This window comes from Panthera uncia (assembly GCF_023721935.1).
Source record: "Panthera uncia isolate 11264 chromosome A3 unlocalized genomic scaffold, Puncia_PCG_1.0 HiC_scaffold_12, whole genome shotgun sequence".
NCBI lineage: Eukaryota > Metazoa > Chordata > Mammalia > Carnivora > Felidae > Panthera > Panthera uncia.
Window position 1 is genome coordinate 33,145,465 of NW_026057579.1, and position 19,903 is coordinate 33,165,367.

The following is a 19,903-nucleotide window of genomic DNA, read 5'->3' on the forward strand; positions in this document are numbered from 1 at the left end:
TTCCACTTACAGAATTAATTTTGTAGCTTGTGGCGCTGATGACACCCGCATCAGATGTTACCAGAACACAACACACGTAGGTACAAAGCTTTCGTAAAAATTCTGATGCTTTTATTAATCTTGGTGGCAGATGGTGTTTTTTATTCCAAGGTCGTGAGCAAAGGTCTGATCGCTTATCTCAGGATCTTTGTCACACTGGCAGCTTCGTCTGTAAGTTAACAGCCAGATTGGGTTTTCTGTGGCTAATGGTCCCCGTCTCCCAGAAGACTTAGTTCGGGTTTGGCTTCTGCTACGTCTCGCCAGTAAGGGAGCAGCAAAGGCAAGGAGGAGACTTTCTTCTCGATCAGAGGCCAAAGGTGGGAGAACAAAAACTCATTTCCCTCCGGGGACAAGTGCAGTCCGTCGGACAGAAAGGACGAGAAGTCCTACAGGGGAGAGAGTTGGGAGAGCGTGTGGGGGACGTTTCCGGGGCCCCACGAGGAGGTGCAGTTCATCGGGGAGGGGAAGAGGCTGAACGAGTAAATAAGGTACATTCACGTGAACAAGAACGACATGCGCTGTTAGAGGAGCTCAGGGCCCAGGGTGCCCGGCTGCTCCGACTCCCCTAGTCTAGGTATTAAGTCGACGGGCGGGTTATTTAGGTGTAAAGAACTTGAACCATCCGGCCCAGAAGAGTGACGGTCCCGTGCTCACGGCCCCCGGGAGCCGCTTCTCCTGGGTGAGCGGTGTCGGCCCCACGCCAAGGCCCCGTCCCTGCCAGAAGCCGGCCGGCCCACGGGTTCACGGCTCCTCCAGACCACGGCTTCCCGCAGCCTCGTCTCGGGGAAGGCCCCTCCCTCCCTCCCTCCCCACCCTCCCCCATCCTAGAGCCCTGGGGGGTGAAATCTCCAAGGACTTCATCAGAGCCCCTCTCAGATGGACACTTAGCCCAGACAAAAGCCAGGACTGTGGCTGCGACCTGGGAAGCCACAGGAGGACCAGCACCAGGTCTAGGCACGGCTTCGGAGGGAGGCCGAAGCACAGGGTTGGCTTCGCGAGGGAAGCGCCGGGCTGCTGGGTCCTGTGGACACAACTGTACGGAAAGCGCCAGCGCCTTCCTCGGGGGCTGGGCTGCTCCGTGGGGACCCGCTTTCACCGTTTCTGGCTGTAAACGCGCTTTCTGGCTTCCAACAAAACCATGAGAACCAGATAGCTCAAAAGACGAATTTTAGCCAACACCATGTCCTGCTTAAATTTGTTTTGCCTCTTAACGAGTTTAACCTCCTCCTCCCCCACATTCCAAGAGGACTTGCTCTGAATGTCCTTCACTATGAACCACTGATTTCACTCTGTTCCGGGTCCCACCCGGCTGCTCAAGCTCAAGGGGTCCCCGGAGCAGGACGGCAGCGGCTGGGGCCGCAGAGGAACGAGGCCGTGGGCGCCGTCCCGGAGCCTCCGCGCCTCCTCCCCGCAGTGCTCTGGTTCAACTGGGGAAAGGGACAGCTAACGGTCTTACCCGCTCAGAGCCCCACGGAGCAGGGTCACTTCTGCATCATCCTCCCGGCCCCGACAGGGCCGAGCAAGCCCCCGTACCTGACCGTCCTTCTGCATCAGGGTCCACAGGTCAAGCACATCAGTCCCACAGTCCCGGGCCACTTGCAAGCAGGCGCCCGCGTATTCACCAACGACCAAGTTCAGGCGATTTAGTTTGCAGCCTATTGAGGAGAGACAGTGCGGGTGGCAAGTGGCCGCTGTGCAAGTTCTACTGGCCTGGGTGCTTCTCCGTCCCCGTAAATAGGCACGTGCTTATGGACCTGACCTGGGTCCGACCGTGTGAGGGCCGTCACCGTGCGCTGCCCTCCGCGGCACGGGGACGGGGGAGCGCACCATCGGTGGTCGCCACAGAGGCAGGAAAGCCCCGTGGCGGCCGCCTCCTTGGCTGAGTACAGGCCAGAGGCAAAGAGAGTGGGGGCTGATGGGGAGGGACGGTGGGCTGAGACCCCTGAATTTGTTGTGTCATGTGAGGCCGCTGTGATACGATGGAAAGATCAGGGTTCGGCCAGAGAAGGGGGAGCTGGAAGGGGCTGCAGAGGTCACTTGGACTGGCTCACGGGTCAGTGACTTTTTTTTTTTTTTTTTACATTTGAGAGAGAACACATGTGCGCGTACACACGCGTGAGCACACACACGAGTGAGCACAGGAGGGGCAGAGGAGAGAATCCCAAGCAGGCTCCGCACTGTCAGCGCAGAGCCCGACGTGGGGCTCAAACTCACAACCCGGGAGATCGTGACCCGAGCCCAAACCAAGAATCGGACGCTTAAGCGACTGAGCCACCCAGGCGCCCCAGCGACCTTTCTCCACAAGGGGCCGGGCAGTAAATATTCCAGGCTGTGCGGGCGTAGGGTCCGTGCCCGTAACTGCTCTGCCCTCTGCCGTAGCTCAGGAGACACGCAGTATGGAAACCTGGGGGCTGGTCTTCGGTAGAACATTCCTGTAGCCAGCGGCTCACAGACCCGACCCACACCGCCATGTTCTCCACCGGGACTCGCTACGCGTCTGATAAGTGAAACACGGCTCGCACGCGGCGCCGGGTCCCGGACGCTGAGGTTTTCCCTACTCCGTTCCCAAAATGTAACTCACTTGGTTCTGTGCCCACGAGGGGGTTGTGACCTGCAGTCTGAGAAGCAGATGTGGCTCTGACTCGCACACCTCTGCTCGTCCAGGCGCGGCACGAACACGCTTGCTACCTCCCGAGCGATCCTGATCCTGACGCGAGGCAGACGCCGTCACGAGGGGAGGCTCCCTGGGGGGCCGCGCCTCGCCCTCTGGAGCTGACGACAGGGAGCGTCGTCTACCCCCCGACCGGGCCCTTCCAACACCTGATGACAGCAGGCCTGGCCCCATCCTCCCTGTCTGTCCTCTTCTTTTGGATAAACTTGCCCTCATTTCCTCCTGTGGGGAACTTTCCTGGACCTTTCTAGACGCCAGTACCTTCAACAGAGGGTTTCCGTGCCTGCCACGCCATTCATCACGTGGCTGTCACGTGGCTGCCGGTGTCTGTACGGGATTGTCTCCCTCCCTACTCGACACGCGGGAACCAGGTTCTAGTCACTTCTGTGTCCTGACTTTGTACTTTACGTGCTAAGACGAACGGTCGCAGGGACAGAAGTGGCTCCGTCACAGGTGCCGTGGCCGCGCCCTCAGCCGAGCCTTAGTTTTGGGGAAGGAGGGGTCTCGTCGCCGAAGGCCGCAGCCCGGGCGAGGCTGCGTGGAGAAGGGAGCGCGTTGGGCCAGAGGCGGGCAGAGTGGCGGCTGCGGGCAGTCGCGGTCACCGGGGTCGCCGGGAGCCTCAGTGCCACGTGGGCCGCCACACAGCTCCGCGGCCGCGCTTGGGGTCTGGCGCCGCCAGGCCGGGGCCGCCCCCTCCGCAGGGACAGTCCCTTTTCCGGGCCACGGTTCGCGCCTAGAACCTAATGGCCGCTCCGCTCGTTTTGCTTACTCTCTGGTGGCTGAGAACAAAGGCCGAAAGGACTCGGTGGGGAGCCCGGCCCGGCGGCCGCGAAGCAAGGGGCCGCCCGGCTCTGGGCCCCTCGCTCGGTCTGGTCGGAGGACACGGCGCCCGCGGCCCTCTTACCTTGCGCGAGGCACTCCCGCTCCCAGGCCGCCTCGCAGAGCGGGGGCGGCGAGATGAGGACGATCCTGTGCTCCGGGACGTCCACGGACTTGAGGTAGCGCACCATGCTCTTTAAATTCGCCACGTACTCGTCCAGGGGGACGTGCTGCTTGGGGTTCTCATCTGTTCGGGGGGAACACGGACACTTCGGCCCCAAACGCACGTTTGTCGCGAGGGACAACGAAGACTGACACGAGCTCCCCGATCCGCAAGGCTCGGGACGTCGCCGGGGAGTAGTTCGGACCGCGGACACAAACACGGGGTAGCGGGAGGGGGGAATGGCGGTCCCCGCTCTTCGTGGGACAGACCGCAGAGGCTCAGGCTCTGTCCTCTGGTGGCCAGCGGCCTGGGCTGTGGAGGGAGGCCGCCGAGTTCCACCCCTGCTTCCTCGCGGACCGGCCGCCTGCCCTGGGACAGATGCCCGGCTTGCCTGTACCTCGGCCTCCTCACCGGTAAACCGAGGACGATAACCGGGTCTCCCTCACGGGGTGGTTGTGAAAATCGACAAGCACGCAGAGCACTACGGCAGGGGGCCTACCACACAGGAAGCGGCCGCGGACGACCGCCAGCTGCTGGGGCACCTGGGTGGCTCAGTGGGTTAAGCATCTTGACTCTTGATTTTGGCTCAGGTGATGATCTCACGGGAGAGTGAGCCCCACGTGGGGCTCCGCACTGACAGTGTGAAGCCTGCTGGGGATGCTCTCGCTTTCTCGCTCTCAAAATAAATAAATAAACTTAAAAAAAAAAGCTGTTGCTTCTCCTATCATAGTGCAAAGGACTTGTTTTTCCTTTAGAGCACGTGTGCACACGTACGGAGGGGAGAAGGGCAGAGGGAGAGACAGAATCTTAAGCAGAATCCAGGCTCAGCGTAGGGCCCGGTGCGGCCTCGATCCCACGACCCCGGGATCGTGCGTGACCTGAGCCGAAATCAAGAGTCGGAGGCTCAACTAACTGAGCCGCCCGGGTGCCCTGCAAAGGATGACTTCTAAATGGGCTCGCACGTAAGTATCCTAAGACTCACTGCAGGCGCTTTACAAACCACATGTAAGGATAATTATAGGAGCAAAATAAAATCCCTCATGATGCCACCACCCGGAAAACCACTGTTGGCACTCGGAGGTACTTCATTCTAGTCTTTTCCCTGTTGATAGGTGTACTTAAAAAAATAAAAGTAGCATTACACTGAAGATACATAACCATATGGTTCTTTTTTCCACCTAACATTATGGGCATGTCTGTGTCCACCAACAGTCCTCAAAAACGTGTATCCGCTGGGGGACCGAGAGGAAGCTTCTATCTCTGTGCCACCCAGCATTCTATTTTTTTGCTGTTAGAAATACAATTCGCAGAAACGTCTGCACGTACGCCTGGCTGCGTTACTGAATTTTTTCTCAGGCTGGATTTCTAGATGCGGGAAGTCCTTCGATGCACGCTGTCAAGTATCTTTCCAGAAAGATCACAAGTTTCCCCGGGGACTGGAAGAGAGGAGTGCCCATCTCACTCCATACTCAGCAGCCATAAGAATCAGTGCTTAAAAACACTTTCCAATCTGAGTCTTTATAATCTTTTGAGATTATCTCATTTCACAAAGCTACTTTTTTCCTTTGTGATTTCCTCCATTGCTTTTATGCTTGGGAGGAGTTTTTTTGTCCTAATTTCGGTGAGAATTCACGTTTTTTGGAGTCTCCTTTCTTACGGTTTTTGGTGTAAGATCAAGTGGAGATCTGACTTTTCCAAACAGTGAGCTCACAGGATCCACCAACACCTACGGCTCATACGTCTTTCTCAAGGCGGCGAGCGTCCCTGCCTGCCCTGCCGCCTCCCCTGAGCCGTCCCCACCGTGTGTCCACAGATAGCATTCTTCTGGAAGCGGACTTTCCAGAATACAGGCTGACTTTTCCCCTTCATGCTGCGCAAAGGGCCCTCCTCGCAAGAGCAGGAGGGAGAGCAAGGCCTGCGCCCGCCGGTCTTCTAAAGACAGGGACACGGTGCCACTTCCCAGCACCCAGGACCGAGTCCGCGCCCGGGCGGGGGTGCTCCCTGAGCTGCTCGGCCATCAGTGTGACCCACGTGGCAAGGCGGGCCCTCCACCGCTGATTCCACCAACTACTGAGAAAAATATCTGAAATCCAGCACAACACTAATGGACTCAAGAAAACATTTTTGGGGCACCCGGGCGCGTCCAACTTCGGCTCGGGTCATGACCTCACGGTTCGTGGGTTCAAGCCCCACGTCGGGCTCTGTGCTGACAGCTCAGAGCCTGGAGCCTGCTTCGGATTCTGTGTCTCCCTCTCTCTCTGCCCCTCCCCTGTTCATGTTCTGTCTCTGTCTCTGTCTCTGTCTCTCTCTCTCTCAAGAACGAATAAACATGAAAAAAAACAAACACATTTTCAAGTGTTTGAGATCAGGTCTGCCAACAACCCAGGCGAGTAGAAAATAAGTTGGGAACAAAATGCACGGACGTTAAAGCCAGAAGAAATACGCTTAATAAACTCTGAGAACTCATTATAAATTTGGCAAAACTCATTGTAAGTTTTCTCTCCCAAAAATCTATTGGGAGAGAAGGACACAGTTGAAAAAAATACAGAAACAAGCTGTCTTCATGTCAGGGCAGGCTAAAAATGAACTAGGGAAACACAAAAATGCCTTTACCTTTCAGCGCACTGTCATTGGCACCGAAGAAAATTGTAACTGCTACTGGGCTGTCCAAACCGGTCCCTTTTTTGATTAATCGTGGAAGGATGATTTTGGCCCATCTGGTATTGTAGCCTGAAAATCCACGATTCAGAACATCACATTTTCTGAAATGAAGAATTTTTAAACAAAGATGAATTCCACAGTCCCACAAAGAACAGTTTCTAGCCCCCTGCAGTGAACCAACAGTGAGGGTGTGCCCTCCCTCCGGGCTGTGGCACCTGCCTATGTCCGGGGGCTTTGATGTGCTTGCACTTTTTTTTCCCTTAAGTTCGTTTATTTTAAGTAATTCTATACCCAACATGGGGCTTGAACCCACACCTCTGAGATCACAGGTCACGTGTTCTTCCGACAGAGCCAGCCAGGCACCCCCGATGTAATGTCCCTTTGAGGAAGACATGCCATCCTTAACAAGATACAGGTAAGTCCGTCACATTCCTCCACAAGAGGGGTTATGAATAATTTTGAGCAAAGGGGCTATAATCTTGTCTGCAGACTCGCTCACTCACGCATGGGCAGTGAGGTCCTTCTAACAGGGAGTTTACAGCAGACGGGTCTCGGTTTGAGGGTCTTCAGTAGAGTCACTAAGAAGCTGGAGCTCAAGGGTAATGACGCTTTGGGTAATTTGGGATGTATACAGAGTAGTTTTGAGACTTTTACAGAGTATTTTTTAAGAGGCATTTTAGGTCTGCAGCAAAATTGAAAGGAAGGTACAAAGCATTCCCACACACCCCTGCTCCCCACGTGCACAGCCTCCCCGACTAGCAACAGCCCCACGAGCGGCACATTTGTTAGGTGTGATAAACCTAACACATCACTATCAGTAGCACCCACTGGTTTTGATTCAAGAATTTTAATAAATTACTTAGCGGCTGTGCCCCCGGGACTATGTTTATGGATGCTTCAGGTCGTTCATAATAACAATTTTTTAAAAATGATAAATCTCAGAGTTCAGTTCATGGTTAGCAAATTAATGTGGTTGACTTCGGTATAGTTCAAATTCCCACATACGAGCAGCTAAGCAGAGATCCCGGGGCACCAGCTAACAAATTCTGCGCGGCTACGAGGCCAGGCGACAGACGCCAAGCAGCAACAGGAGGGGACCTGGTTTTGACACTACTCTAAAAGCTCTCAACGTTTAGAAATCTCCGGGAAAACACCAAAAAAATTCAGCCCCATTTATTTCTAAGTGTGATTCTTGGTGTTTTTAATGCAGAATGATTACAAAAAGCTGACTAGCCTAGCCATTTTGAAGACTCAGTTTAAAATGGAATACTCTAGGATTTTGACAAGAGGAGTCGGCTTTCCATCTCTCCAATGGTATAGTCACTGCGACACTCCCTAAGGCCGGCGTGGTGTGGCAGTCCAGCACGAGGGGCTGGAATCAGAGCGGTCGGTGCCAGGATCTCGCTGCCTTGGACTAGCACATCAGGCCTTGGCCACTTACTTAATTTCTCTGAGCTTCAGGCTCCCCAACAGTAAGAGATGAACCTAACACCTAATCTGCAGGCAGTGTGAAAATTAAAAGTACGGTAGTAGCCAGACACACGTAAGGTGCCCAATAAATGGCAGCTATTATAGACTGAAAAAAAGATCGTCATTAGAAGAAGGCTATGAGCCAGGAAAAAAAGACAAGTGAGGCCCAGGGTTGGAACTGTTAAAGTTCCCCTGCGGAAGGGGAAGGATATCTGAATCCCTCTGGATTGAATAACATAATCAACGGTGCCCAATTTATTCAAAAGGCTACAGAAACTGGAAAATTATGGAAGGTTTTTCGTTAAATTCATGGCTCATAAAAAGTATTTAAGTTCAGATGAAGAGAGAGAAGAAGAGTTAATTGAAAGATTCCTTGCCAAACATCCAGACTCTAAGATTTCCTTCCAGAAAAATGTAAATTAAGCTGCTTCATAAAACAGGCAGGGGCATATTTTTAAACGCAAACAGCAGAAGCTTTTAAAAACTGAAATCGTGGGGCGCCTGGTAGCTCAGTCGGTTAAGCACCCGACTTCAGCTCAGGTCATGATCTTACGGTTCGTGGGTTCAGGCCCCATGTCGGGCTCTGCACTGACAGCTTAGAGCCTGGAGTCTGCTTTGGATATTCTTTCTCTTTCTCCTCACCCCCCACCCCCCACTCTCAAAAACTAAATAAATATTAAAAAAAAAAAAATGAAAACGGGAAGTTTATTCTAACTCCTTCAAATCCCTCAAACCAAGTATTTTTGTCTAAAGAAATACGGAAATAAGATTGTTTAAAAAAACTGATGAAACTATATCCATAAATTTTAAAAGGATTTAAATAGATTTGAGAATTATTAAAATGATTTTATAGTAAGTATACAAAGATCTTATTTAAAGCTAAAACTTAAAAGATGTCACTATGGAACACATTTTATTAAAAATTTTTTTTTAATGTTAGGGGGGAGGGGGCAGAGGGGAGAGGGGAGAGGGAGAGAATCCCAAGCAGGTTCCATGCTGTTAGTGCAGAGCCCAACTCGGGGCTCAATCCCAAGAACCACGAGATCGTGACCTGAGCTGAAATCAAGAGTCGGACATTTAACTGACTGAGCCCCCCAGACGCCCCCACACTGATATATTTTAGATTTTTCCCTCTCCGTGGAGGTCGTGTGCACAGGGGCGGTTTTAGTGAGATGCCTCTGAACTTTCAAACCCGGAAACTGGGTGACATTAAACACGGAATTAGTACACCTGAGACTAATTGAACACTAGGTTAATTAGACTTCAAAAACACCCCCAAACCACCGTGAGCGGGTTCAGGGCTGTGCAGACGGCTGAAGCAGACATCAGGAGCCCAGATCGGCAAAGAACACCCCAAGCGGTAACACTCTGTAGATGAAAGTGTCCCTCAAAGGGGCAGTTGTTTGGTGTGGCACGCAAAGAAGTCCGTTCTGGCGCAAAAACGCAGGGCGGTGAAGCGGCCGCCGCCTCTGACGCCAGGCGACGCCGACTGCAGCCCCCTAGTCTCTCCCCTCCGTCGCCCGGTGGAAGAACGTGGGCCTAGGACGCCAAGGCCAGTGTCCCCTCCGTCTGGGCCCTGTTGCTCCGCCGTGGCATTTTAGTTTCTACACGGCTCTCACGAGTTTGGCTGGGGGGGGCGGCCAGGAGAGGCAGGCATTCTGGGTGGGGGGAGCCCGGATGGGGAAGGATTCACAGAGGCGAGGCCTCTTTGGGGTCAGCCAGCAGCGGCTCGGCTCTGTGTCTCGACAAGAGGCTTCTCGGGGGTTAGAGACTGGAGGCGCAGCAGACCACACACTGGCTACAAGTTTGTCTTGTAACTTCTCTCCATTCTGAAAAATAACTAGCTTCTAATGAAGTGGTCTCCTAGCAAGCAGATCTGCAAACTAGCAATTCTGGCAGGATTTTAGTACTAAACTTAACCACTTACGAAACATCTGTATGTGGGTAAAACATTTGGGATGCCTTGTTTTCCAGGCCACCTGAATCATTATTTAGCTTTTCAGAAAAGGTTAACAGACCAATTAAACGGTTACTGGATTACTAAACATGAAAGCTGCTATATATCGAGCACTTCCAAGTTCAAGGCACCTGAGCAAGCACACATTAATGTTTCCGTCCTCCCAACAAGACAGCAGGTGCCCTCATCATCTCCTGAGGCTCAGGACCATGGGCTCCGGAGCCTGGACACCTGCCACTTCTTAGCTGTGTGACCTTGTTATTTAACCTCCCCTCCTTATTCTTCTCACCTAGAAAATGGATCGGAGCCTAACTCACTTTGTTTACAGGCTAGCTGTAAAGATTAAATAAGCCAATACACACGAAGCATTAGTTTTTGGCACATAGCATTCAGTAACACTTAGCTATTATAATCATCCCATTTGACAGAAGGGAAAACTGAGGCATGACGTGATATTTTCATGTTTTTAGATTAAGTCTAAATAGGGAAAGCATTTGGGAACAGAAAAAGCTAGAAGGTCAATTTTTTCATTTCTAGTGTAGGGGATAAAAAATGGAAAATTGAAGACATTTTAAAACACATTTGGAAATAACTTAAAACATATTTTCTTGGTGTATTAACCATATCGGTGAAGAAGATTATCAAGTACCGATAAGCTGGTAGGACATCTAGCTTATTTCTTCTAAAGGAGGAAAAGACATGGGGTGCCTGGGTGGCTCAGTTGGTTGAGCGGCCGACTTCGGCTCAGGTCACGATCTCACAGTCCGTGAGTTCGAGCCCCGCGTCGGGCTCTGTGCTGACAGCTCAGAGCCTGGAGCCTGTTTCGGATTCTGTGTCTCCCTCTCTCTGACCCTCCCCCGTTCATGCTCTGTCTCTCTCTGTCTCAAAAATAAATGTTAAACAAAAAAAAAAATTAAAAAAAAAAAATAAAGGAGGAAAAGACAAAACTCCTGATCAGTTTATGGATACTCTACATACTTGGTTTACTGTTTTTAATGTGGAAAATATTTCTACATATTTTTTAATCTCTTGTATTGGGGAAGTGTTTCCCTTTTGACGCCTTCCTTAGCATATGCTTTCATCAAGTCTGGCAAACAAAATACCAAAATCATCGCTATTTCTGATCTATTTTATAAAGAGAATTCGGGAGACAAAAACTTCTCTCCAAAAATGACTCTAACTTTGGTTTGCGAATATATCTTGCTTTCTTTTCAATCAAACTCCTTACTACTCATTTAAATCATACCTACTAGAGTAACTGAAAAAGAACTGATCTTCTTCAGATAGTGAATAACTGTGTCTGTTTGAATCCAAACCCAATATATTTTCCACAACTCTTCGGGTTTGATTTCACGTCGGACAAAACTTTTGCGGAACCCTGAGTGCCTGCCCCTCTTCCTTCTGTCCCCCAACCTTGTATATCTACTAACCAGGAAAGGCCGGCAAAGATTAATAAGGGAGGAATTTACTGTTTGACACTGTGTCATTCACTCTCTTTCTCTTCTGAGTTGCAATTACAGTTTTCGATCGATAAGCACTCAAGTATTGGGGCGCCAGGGTGGCTTAGTCGGTTAAGCATCTGACTTTGGCTCAGGTCATGAACTCGCGGTTCTGGGAGTTTGAGCCCGCATCCCTGCATCAGGCTCTGTGCTGATGGCTCAGAACCTGGAGCCTGCTTCCGTTTCTGTGTCTCCCTCTCTCTCTGCCCCTCCCCCGCTTGCACTCTGTCTCTCCCTCAAAAATGAATAAACATTAAAAACAATAAATAAATAAGCGCTCAAGTTATTAATCTAAAGACTATTCTCACCTGACCAGCTTGTCAGCCAGTGATGCTCCCCATCCACCCTGCTGGAAAGAAAACTGAAAAGAAAAAAAAAAAAAGGCCATTACTACTTATCAGTGTGATTAGCACATTTTAGTAAGGGGCATTTTGATCAGCAACTCCTTTTGTTCTCCCTTTGTACTCCCTGACTTTTTGGCCTTCATCGCTCGCTTTCCATGGAGGTCATTTTAGGGATTACCATAACGAAGCCTCAGCGGCACTCTGGAAACGAGGGGAGTTTTCTTCCCTATGGACTGGATTTGAGCCAGTCATCTGCGTTTTACTGAAACCTGATATTAGAGTCATTTTTACTTAGAAAAGCTACTTCAGTTTATGTGTAAGAGAGAAAATCAATTGTACCTTCAGTAAGGAAATGAAGTCCACACTGTACTACATTTCCACAATCGAAAGAATAAGGAAGCTAATTCTAGAACTCAGGGGGTGAGCCTTTTTAAAATATACATTCCAGTAAGTTTGGAAAGCCCTTCCTGCCCTACTTGCCTAAAAATGGCATCACTTATTGGCACGTACGCAGAAAATTGGTTGAGGAAGTCATGTTTGAAGAGAAAAAATAAGAACAGAACACTGCACCACCGGCGTAATTTTTAAGTGTGCTTCCTCCCCGAAGTAGGACACACATTCTTCCTTAATGTGAGTTGAAATGATCTTGGGTGAGAAGGTGATCTACTGCGTTATTCCTGGGAGACATTTTATCAAGATCAACTCGTTCCACCAGAGGAAGCAGAGGTGAACTGGCTCCAGGGGTTTTCTGCACGGAACGGGCTGTACAGACCCGCAGGAAGTGATTCAGCCGCCGCCGTGCTCTCGCAGGTGACCCAGCAGTGGAGCTCCGCGTGGGAAAGCAAGCCGGGGCCGTGCGGTGAGCCACTGAAGGAGGCTTCGTGGAAAAGGAGGCGCACGTCCCCGCCTCAACTTGTACCAGGCCTCCCGATTCTCCCTAGGACACTGACGAAGGGCGGTGAACTCGGCTTTGTCACTCCCAGGGCGTGGCCTGGACGAGTCACTGCACTCCCCCGCACCTGACCTCATCTGGAGGAACGGGTGTGCAAGTACCGCGCTGCCCACACCGTCATCCCGAGGCCAGGAACAACCCGAGACGGGAACTCTGTCTGCCACGAGGTTCCGAAGGGGCCGGTTAGGACACGACGACCGTGAGGTCGCTGCTGGACGCGGCAGGCATTCCCGAGCAGATCCTGCTCAGGGGCGCTCAGCCTTCGGGGCCGCCTGTGCTGGGGGGAAACGGGGTGCAGGGACGCGGCCTCGAGACGGGAAGATGGGAGCCTGAGAGCTGGGAGAGGAGGGCCAGCGAGGCTGCCAGGCCGGCGGGGCTTCGCCCAGAAGGCGCGACCGTGGACGCCCAAGGGACCGGGCCACACCAGGGCCAGGCGGCGGTACCTGGGTGATGGAATCTCCGAAGAGCAACACCCGAGGCCAGTACAGAGAACTCGCCGCCTCGCACAGCGCCATATTGCCTGCCGGCAGAGGGGCGGGGCGAGCGGGCAGGGGGCGGGGCGAGCGGGGCCTGGGCGGGGTTCCCCGCAGGCGGGGGTGGGGGTGGGGGTGGAAGGAGGCGCCTGCGCAGTTCGTCGCCCTCCGGTTATCGGTCGGGGTGGCTGCCCGCCACACCCCTGGGTCCTGGGGCCGCGCTCCTTTGGCGACCGACCGGTCATTGTTAAGACACGCGGTAGCCGTTGCCCTTGGAACGCTCATTTTTGTCCGTTTCCCAGAGCTCGGCCTCGTGCCTTCACTCCCGGTCCGTTCGTTCATGCCGGCGGAGTCTTTCCGGCGCGGAGCGTGCGTCGCCGCCTGCCCTCGGGGCGCCCACCGACCCTCCGGGAGAGGCACCTCCCCGCGCCCCGCCCGGCCCAGAGGGAGCCACCCCGCGGCTTCAGGTGTTTCCGCAAATGGCGGGAGTGTGAAGTAGGAGCGGTGGGGGTAGGAAGTAGTTCCAAGGCACTCAGTCATCACACAACCAGCTCTTGTTAAATAAACGTCCTCAACCGTTGATCGAAGGTTTTGACCTTAAAGAGAAACTTAACGGCATTTGCTAAAGACAGGAAGGCAGACTATCCAAGGACGAAGATGGGGTTTTGCGGTAGGGGAGAGAAATCAGGAAAGGCGGGGACCCAGAGCCAAGGAGCAGGGTGAAGGGTGGAAGGCTGTAAAATTACTAAAACGTAGAGTGTTTGCGAAACTGACAAAACCAGATTCTTGTTGCAGGTAGGCCAGGGAGGGAAGATACCAGGCGGGGGGTGAGGAATTTGAGCCGATACCCCGGGGGAACAGACCAAGGGTGGGTATTTTTTTCACTAAACCAACGCAGCAGGATTCTTGCCAGAACTGGTCTGGAGGGGAAACGGACAGAGCCCACGCTGGGTTCCTATTGAGAAAACTCACAGGAGCTTGACTCCTTTTCTCAGTCGTTACCGCCACAGCCGTGCCATTTAGTGTGACCCCCCCCCCCCCGTGCCGGTGATAAAAAAAAACGAGCCAGAAGGATGTTTTGAAACAACCGAGCTTAAGGTGAACACCAGAAGAGCAGAGGGAGCAGTGCGCCATTGAAAAGCAGACATACCGGGGTGCCTTGGTGGCCCTGGGTGAAGTGTCGGACTCAGGCTTGGCTCAGGTTGTGAGTTCAAGCCCCGCATCGGGCTCTGCGCTGATGGCACAGAGCTTGCTTGGGAGGTCTCTCCCTCTGTCGGCCCCTCCCCAGCTGTGCTCTCTCTCTCTCTCTCTCTCAAAATAAATAACCTTAAAAAAAAAGGCAGACATACCTTGGTGTGGCCGGGACAGGGTGTCAGACGGGTGAATGGCTCGGAGAGGCAGGCAGGGGGATCAGAGCACGACCAAGTCTTCAGGCCAGGAGTTCCCTGGCTTCAGCCGGATCATCTGCGGAGCTTTAGAAACGTGCTGATAAAGGTCGCTCACTTCACTCCAGACCAACTAACTTAACCTCTGACGGCAAGATGCGGGCATCAGTGTGTTTTTACTGCTCCCAGGTGATTCCAATGTGCCGTCCATGTTGAGAACCCCTGGCTGAGTAAGGTGTTTGGACTTAATCTTGGTTACAAGGGAGGCCTGAAGGACTTTCAGCAGGGGGGGCTTGAGAGCAGGTGCGTATCTTAGGAGTCAACTATGGGGAGAAGGGAGGCTGTGGCAGGAATCAGAGGGGCCAGGAAGACAGACTCACAGAGCCACGGGGGAGAGATGGCAAAGGCAGATTCAAGAGCAACTGAGAATCCTGAACTCAGACTGGTTACCTCGGGGAGAAGGACTAGGAGAAAACACACGCACGTTCCCTTTCTACTCTATATGCTGTCTTACTGTTTTTAAACCTATCGTAACAAAGTCTTACGTGACACTTCTAAAAGGTGACCCTCAGAGCTTTGGTTTGGGCCAGAGACAAAGTGGGGTTCCTTACAGAAGAAACGTATTTCATTTCAAGTAAAACTTCCGATCTGTGCACTGGAGTTTGTCACTACCCTGCTCAACGGCTGTGAAGTCACCAACAGGTGAGGCGACAGGAGGACTAAACAGTGTCGGTGGAGCTTAGTGACTGGGTGGCACGCCTTCCGCTTGACAGTGAGAGTGGCTCTCGCGTTAGACGGTAGGTAAAGGTGGGCTCGTTCCCTCCCTAGGGGCGGCCGTCACGCCCCTGTGTGGCAGCAGAGACCGGAGACCCCTGGTGACCTGCTCCCTCAGCACACGGCACCCGCCACTCCTGTGTCCAGTGATGTGCCAGTCTGAATTACACGCACTCCAGGAAACCGGTCTAATGATTACACAGAAAGCAATTCAACAACTCACACCTGAATACTCTTGAACTTGAGTCATAAAAATTATATTCTGAATATCGGAATTGAACGTGCAGGTATTATACAAAGAAAATACCACTGAATCCCAAAAGTCGTCATTTTACAAATGTACAAATTAAGGAATCTGGCAAGAGTATCAGGAGGGAAGAAACACAAAAGGGGCTTTAGGTGATAATCTCTATGCATTCAAGCTCAGAATATGCACATGAAAATACAAACCGTTGTGTATTTTCTTTCCTTTTTAAAAAGGACAGTAAGGCATTCTCGTTCAGTTGCTATGGGCAGACCTGAAAGGTTTCCGGGGCAGCTGTGCACATGCCTGGAAGCAGAATCAGTAAGCCCCGAAGTAACAGTTTATTTGGTACTTCTGGAATCACGGACAGAGGAGTTGGTAACTTAGCAGCATTTAAGCTGCTGGAACACGGGCCATTTGACATCACAAGTAAATAGGCTATTCCAGAGAGACCAACGTATTTTATTTTAAGAGAAGTCGAGTCAAGCATTGAAGACAAGCTTTAACGTGTCCACAGGCCCGCGGTTCTCAGTGAACTGGCGTGAGGGCCTCGTAGAGTCTGTGCGCGGCCAGCTCCACCATCTCCCGGAGGGACTCATCCTCCTCGCTTCCTTCCTCACATTCGACCGTCTGAAAGTGGAAGCACAAACAGGCCTTTCGACCTTAAGTGTCTAGAAGTGCTATAAGGAAGAGAAACTCCTCTTTAAGAAGGGTCATTTCCGGTGGGGGGGAGGGAGGCCACACGGACTCTCAAGAACCCGAACCGCGACACCACACGCTGGGGGGCAGGTGCCTGGATGCAGTTTCCCGACAGCACAATGACTGGGTCTCATTAGAGATGTATTTTGGAGACAAAAAGAATAAACGGACGATCTATGGTGAACTATATTTACTTCAAAGCCCATATTCTGACCCAGTAAATGATACTCCAAGGAAGTTAGTCTTTGTAATACAAATGACTGAGCTCTGGATGTGCTCATCTGCTCAGCATTTGGAAGCTTTTTTTTTTTTTTCAGCATTTGGTATTAAATTTGATTTAGGCTTACAATCTTCTAGTTATTTCTCAGCTACAAAACACTATAAGCTGTTTTATTGATTTTTTTTAATGTTTATTTTTTGCGGTGCCTGGGTGGCTCAGTTGGCTGAGTGTCTGACTTCAGCTCAGGTCATGCACTCGTGGTTTGTGAGTCTGAGCCCCGCGTTGCCCCGCGTTGGGCTCTGTGCTGACAGTCTCCCTCGCTGCCCCGCCCCTGCTCGCACTCTGTCTCTCTCTTAAAAGAGACCTAGAGTTCTCAGTGAACTCTCTCTTAGAGAGAGAGAGCAAGAGGGAGAGGGGTACAGAGAGAGGGGAACAGAGGATCCAAAGCGGGCTCTACAGTGACAGCAGTGAGCCCGATGTGGGGCTCAAACTCACGACCTGCGAGATCATGACCTGAACGGAAGTCAGATGCTCAACTGGACTGAGCCACCCAGGTTTTATACGCTGTTTTAAAATTTTTTTATACCATAAATATTGTTCATATCAAAACTTAGTAAAGAAAAAAAATAACACCCTTATTCTATGACGTAATGATAACTACTGTTAACATTTCAGGGTATAACATTCCAGACTTTTAGCTATACATATATATTTCTTTAAAACCAAAATGGGGTAATTTATCATACTTGCTATCTTGTAACTGTTCTTTCCACTCAATAATGCAGGTGGACACCTGTGCACATTAGTCACCCATATGGCCATCTTCCTGATGGCCTGTATATATATACTTCCCGATATATACAGTACTCCATGTATAAGCACACATCATACACATACTCTATTTATTCGGTTATTTTGTTTACTGTCTCCCACTCTTGGATATTTTGGTCTCTTGCAGGTTTATATTATAATCACTGCTAAAATGGAAATCCTTGTATATATATCTTTGCTCTATTTTATCATTAACTTGTCTAATTATTTTCTTCTTTTAAGTCCAGTTAAGTGTAATTGTAGATAAAGGCATTTATTTTTTGAGCCTTTCATGCATATCACCAAACTGCCCTGCAGAAAGAACGTGCTGTATCATTTAAAATCGCCTCCCCGCCCCAAACTGCACCTGAGAATAAACTTCCTGTTTTCACCATCGCTGGGTCACAGCACTCTTGTTAACAATCTGTGCCCACATGATCGGCAAACAGTGATATTTCATACTTTCAGTCTGTATTTCCTCTAATTATTAGTGGACTGGATCTGAACATTTGTTTCCTGTGTCTGCTGGCGATCCATCCATATTTCATCTCTAGAGATTCACTTGTTTATGTTCTTAGCTTATTTTTCTACTGGGGTAAGATAAACTCAGTGTCTCCTCAAGGCATCTGTATAGTTACAGAACATAAAAGATATTTAAAACATGTTATTTGCTTAGAACTGTTTTAATCTTCAAAACCAAGCCCGCAAGGAAGATATACTTATTCATTTATGCTTGTGGAATACTTATGTGGGATCTGTGGTGTGAGACCAGAGCAGGCTCGAATCCTATTGTCTGGAACAGCCACTTGGATCTTGCTGGTGCAAACCAGAGAGCGGCTTCTCTGAGAAAATCTAAAATCAACCGGATGCCAAACTAGAGAAAATGCCGGGGTGGATTCAGGCCTCTCGTGGAACAGGAAGACAATGGGGGACTATACACATACCGACGTGTGCTGTGCAGTGCCACGCAAGAACACTTAGACAGGATGGGAAAGAAGCAATAAAGTGGGGTGCCTGCCCGGCTCAGCCGGAAGAGCACCCCACTTCCGATCGCGCTTGAAGTTGTGGGTTCGAGCCCTGCACTGTGTGTCGAGATTGCTTAAAAAATAATTAAAAAATAAATAAAAGAAAAAGCAAGAACGTATGACTTTACGTATAGTAACATAAACCCAGCCTGTGAAAAGCATATGTAGGAAAAATCCGGAAGGACATGTCAGAATGGAAAAGTGTGCTGTCTGGTGTGAGACCAGATCATTTTTGTTCTCGCTTTCTTTCCCAAATGTCTTGATGTGTAGGAAGGAGCAGTTACGTACCCGTGTCTCCAGGTTTATATTAGCAGTTTTTCCATCCACTGTGACACTGAGAATGGAACCGTCTTTTACACTTACACAGTCTTCTCCAAATATGTCCCTTAAGACAAACAGAGACGCAACATTAGTACAAAGTACATTTACAAATAAGTCAAGTACACTTTCATATACTGAGGGAAAAATAATATTGAAAATAGCCCCTAATTCCAAAGTAGACGACTTCTATCTATTCCTGAGATGTACTTGATGTAACTTCACGTATTTTGTTAATTTTATAAAATGAGTAAAATCCACAGCTATCATTAAGAATGCTTGCTTCAGGGGTGCCTGACTGGCTCAGTCGGTAGGGCATGTGACTCTTGATCTCAGGGCCACGAGTTCAAGCCCCATGTTGGGCCAAGAGCTTACTTAAATCTTAGTAAGAAGCCCCTTCTACACAGAAGGAAAACAAGACACATGGAAGGGATCTGAAGCCCCAAGGCTGGAAAGCAGCGGAGCTGGTGTTCAAATCCAGGCATCTAGTTGAAGTGGCTCACAAGTCCACAGGCTGTCTGTCCCCTTGAATCAGTTCCAGAAGCCGCCGAGTCAAACTATTCACTGAGCATCTTTTGTGCGTCAGAAGTCACGAAGACACTGCCTCTGTCATTGAGAAGCTACAGTTTTTTATTTGTTTGTTTTATTTTAGAGAATAAGAGAGCACGCACGAGTGGGGAAGAAGGGAGGGGGGAGGGGGAGAAAGAGAGGGAGAGGGAGAGAGACAGAGACAGAAAGAGGGAGACAGAGAATCTTAAGCAGGCTCCATGCACACCTCGGAGCTCAGTTCAAACCACGTAACAGACACAAACTCAGACATCTAGAGCGGTCAGGTAACCTGTCTGAGCCTCACAACCATTAGTGAGTCAGAACTAAATGCCAGCTGCCTCCTCCCCGCCCTCTGCCTTGCTCACCCCTGTGGGGCAATAATTGGGGCAACACTTACTGGAGCATGATCTCCAACCTTTTGCTGTAAACGTGCATTTCTAATTTTTTAGAAACCTTCTGTACTGCACCTGGGGGGAAAAAAAAGCAAGAGTTCAATTTCCAAATTCTTATTGAAAAGAATTCCCGAGTAAGTGATCTGAACACAGTTATTGATTAGGTAATTAATTAACTATGGAATCCTTCAAGTGACCAACACTCCATCCGCCTGCTGCGGCAAACTGCTTTTTTGTTCTTGTTAAACAAAGAACCACAAAATGACATTGAAGATGATTTCAAATTTTATTTGTAATGTTTCTCAAACTTTTCCACATTTCCTTCGTGAGTGAAATGAAATCGTGACTCTAGGAGTTCTAGGGGCACATCCATGCTCAGAGATCTCTGAAGTTTTTGCTTTACCTAAAACATTATACAAATTTAGTACTGTACTATATA

The 19,903-nt window shown here is 50.3% G+C and overlaps 2 protein-coding genes across 2 annotated transcripts in view; both read right to left on the reverse strand.

Moving 5' to 3' along the window:
- Positions 1–89: 89 nt before the first annotated feature.
- Positions 90–13,126, reverse strand: IAH1 (isoamyl acetate hydrolyzing esterase 1 (putative)). Its single transcript, XM_049652565.1, has 6 exons — positions 13,019–13,126; positions 11,588–11,640; positions 6,306–6,454; positions 3,615–3,776; positions 1,573–1,694; positions 90–425 (listed from the first exon to the last, which is right to left on the reverse strand). Exons 1-6 carry the CDS (start codon positions 13,088–13,090, stop codon positions 243–245), a joined length of 741 nt encoding a protein of 246 aa, XP_049508522.1. The 5' UTR covers positions 13,091–13,126; the 3' UTR covers positions 90–242.
- Positions 13,127–15,892: 2,766 nt separating this feature from the next.
- Positions 15,893–19,903, reverse strand: part of CPSF3 (cleavage and polyadenylation specific factor 3) — a 38,715-nt gene continuing 34,704 nt past the window's right edge. Inside the window, exons 16-18 of the mRNA XM_049652564.1 lie at positions 19,470–19,539; positions 18,494–18,590; positions 15,893–16,081 (exon numbers count right to left, since the gene is read on the reverse strand). Coding sequence (XP_049508521.1) covers positions 15,980–16,081; positions 18,494–18,590; positions 19,470–19,539 — 269 coding nt within the window. The 3' untranslated portion in view covers positions 15,893–15,979. The remainder of the gene's footprint in view (positions 16,082–18,493; positions 18,591–19,469; positions 19,540–19,903) is intronic.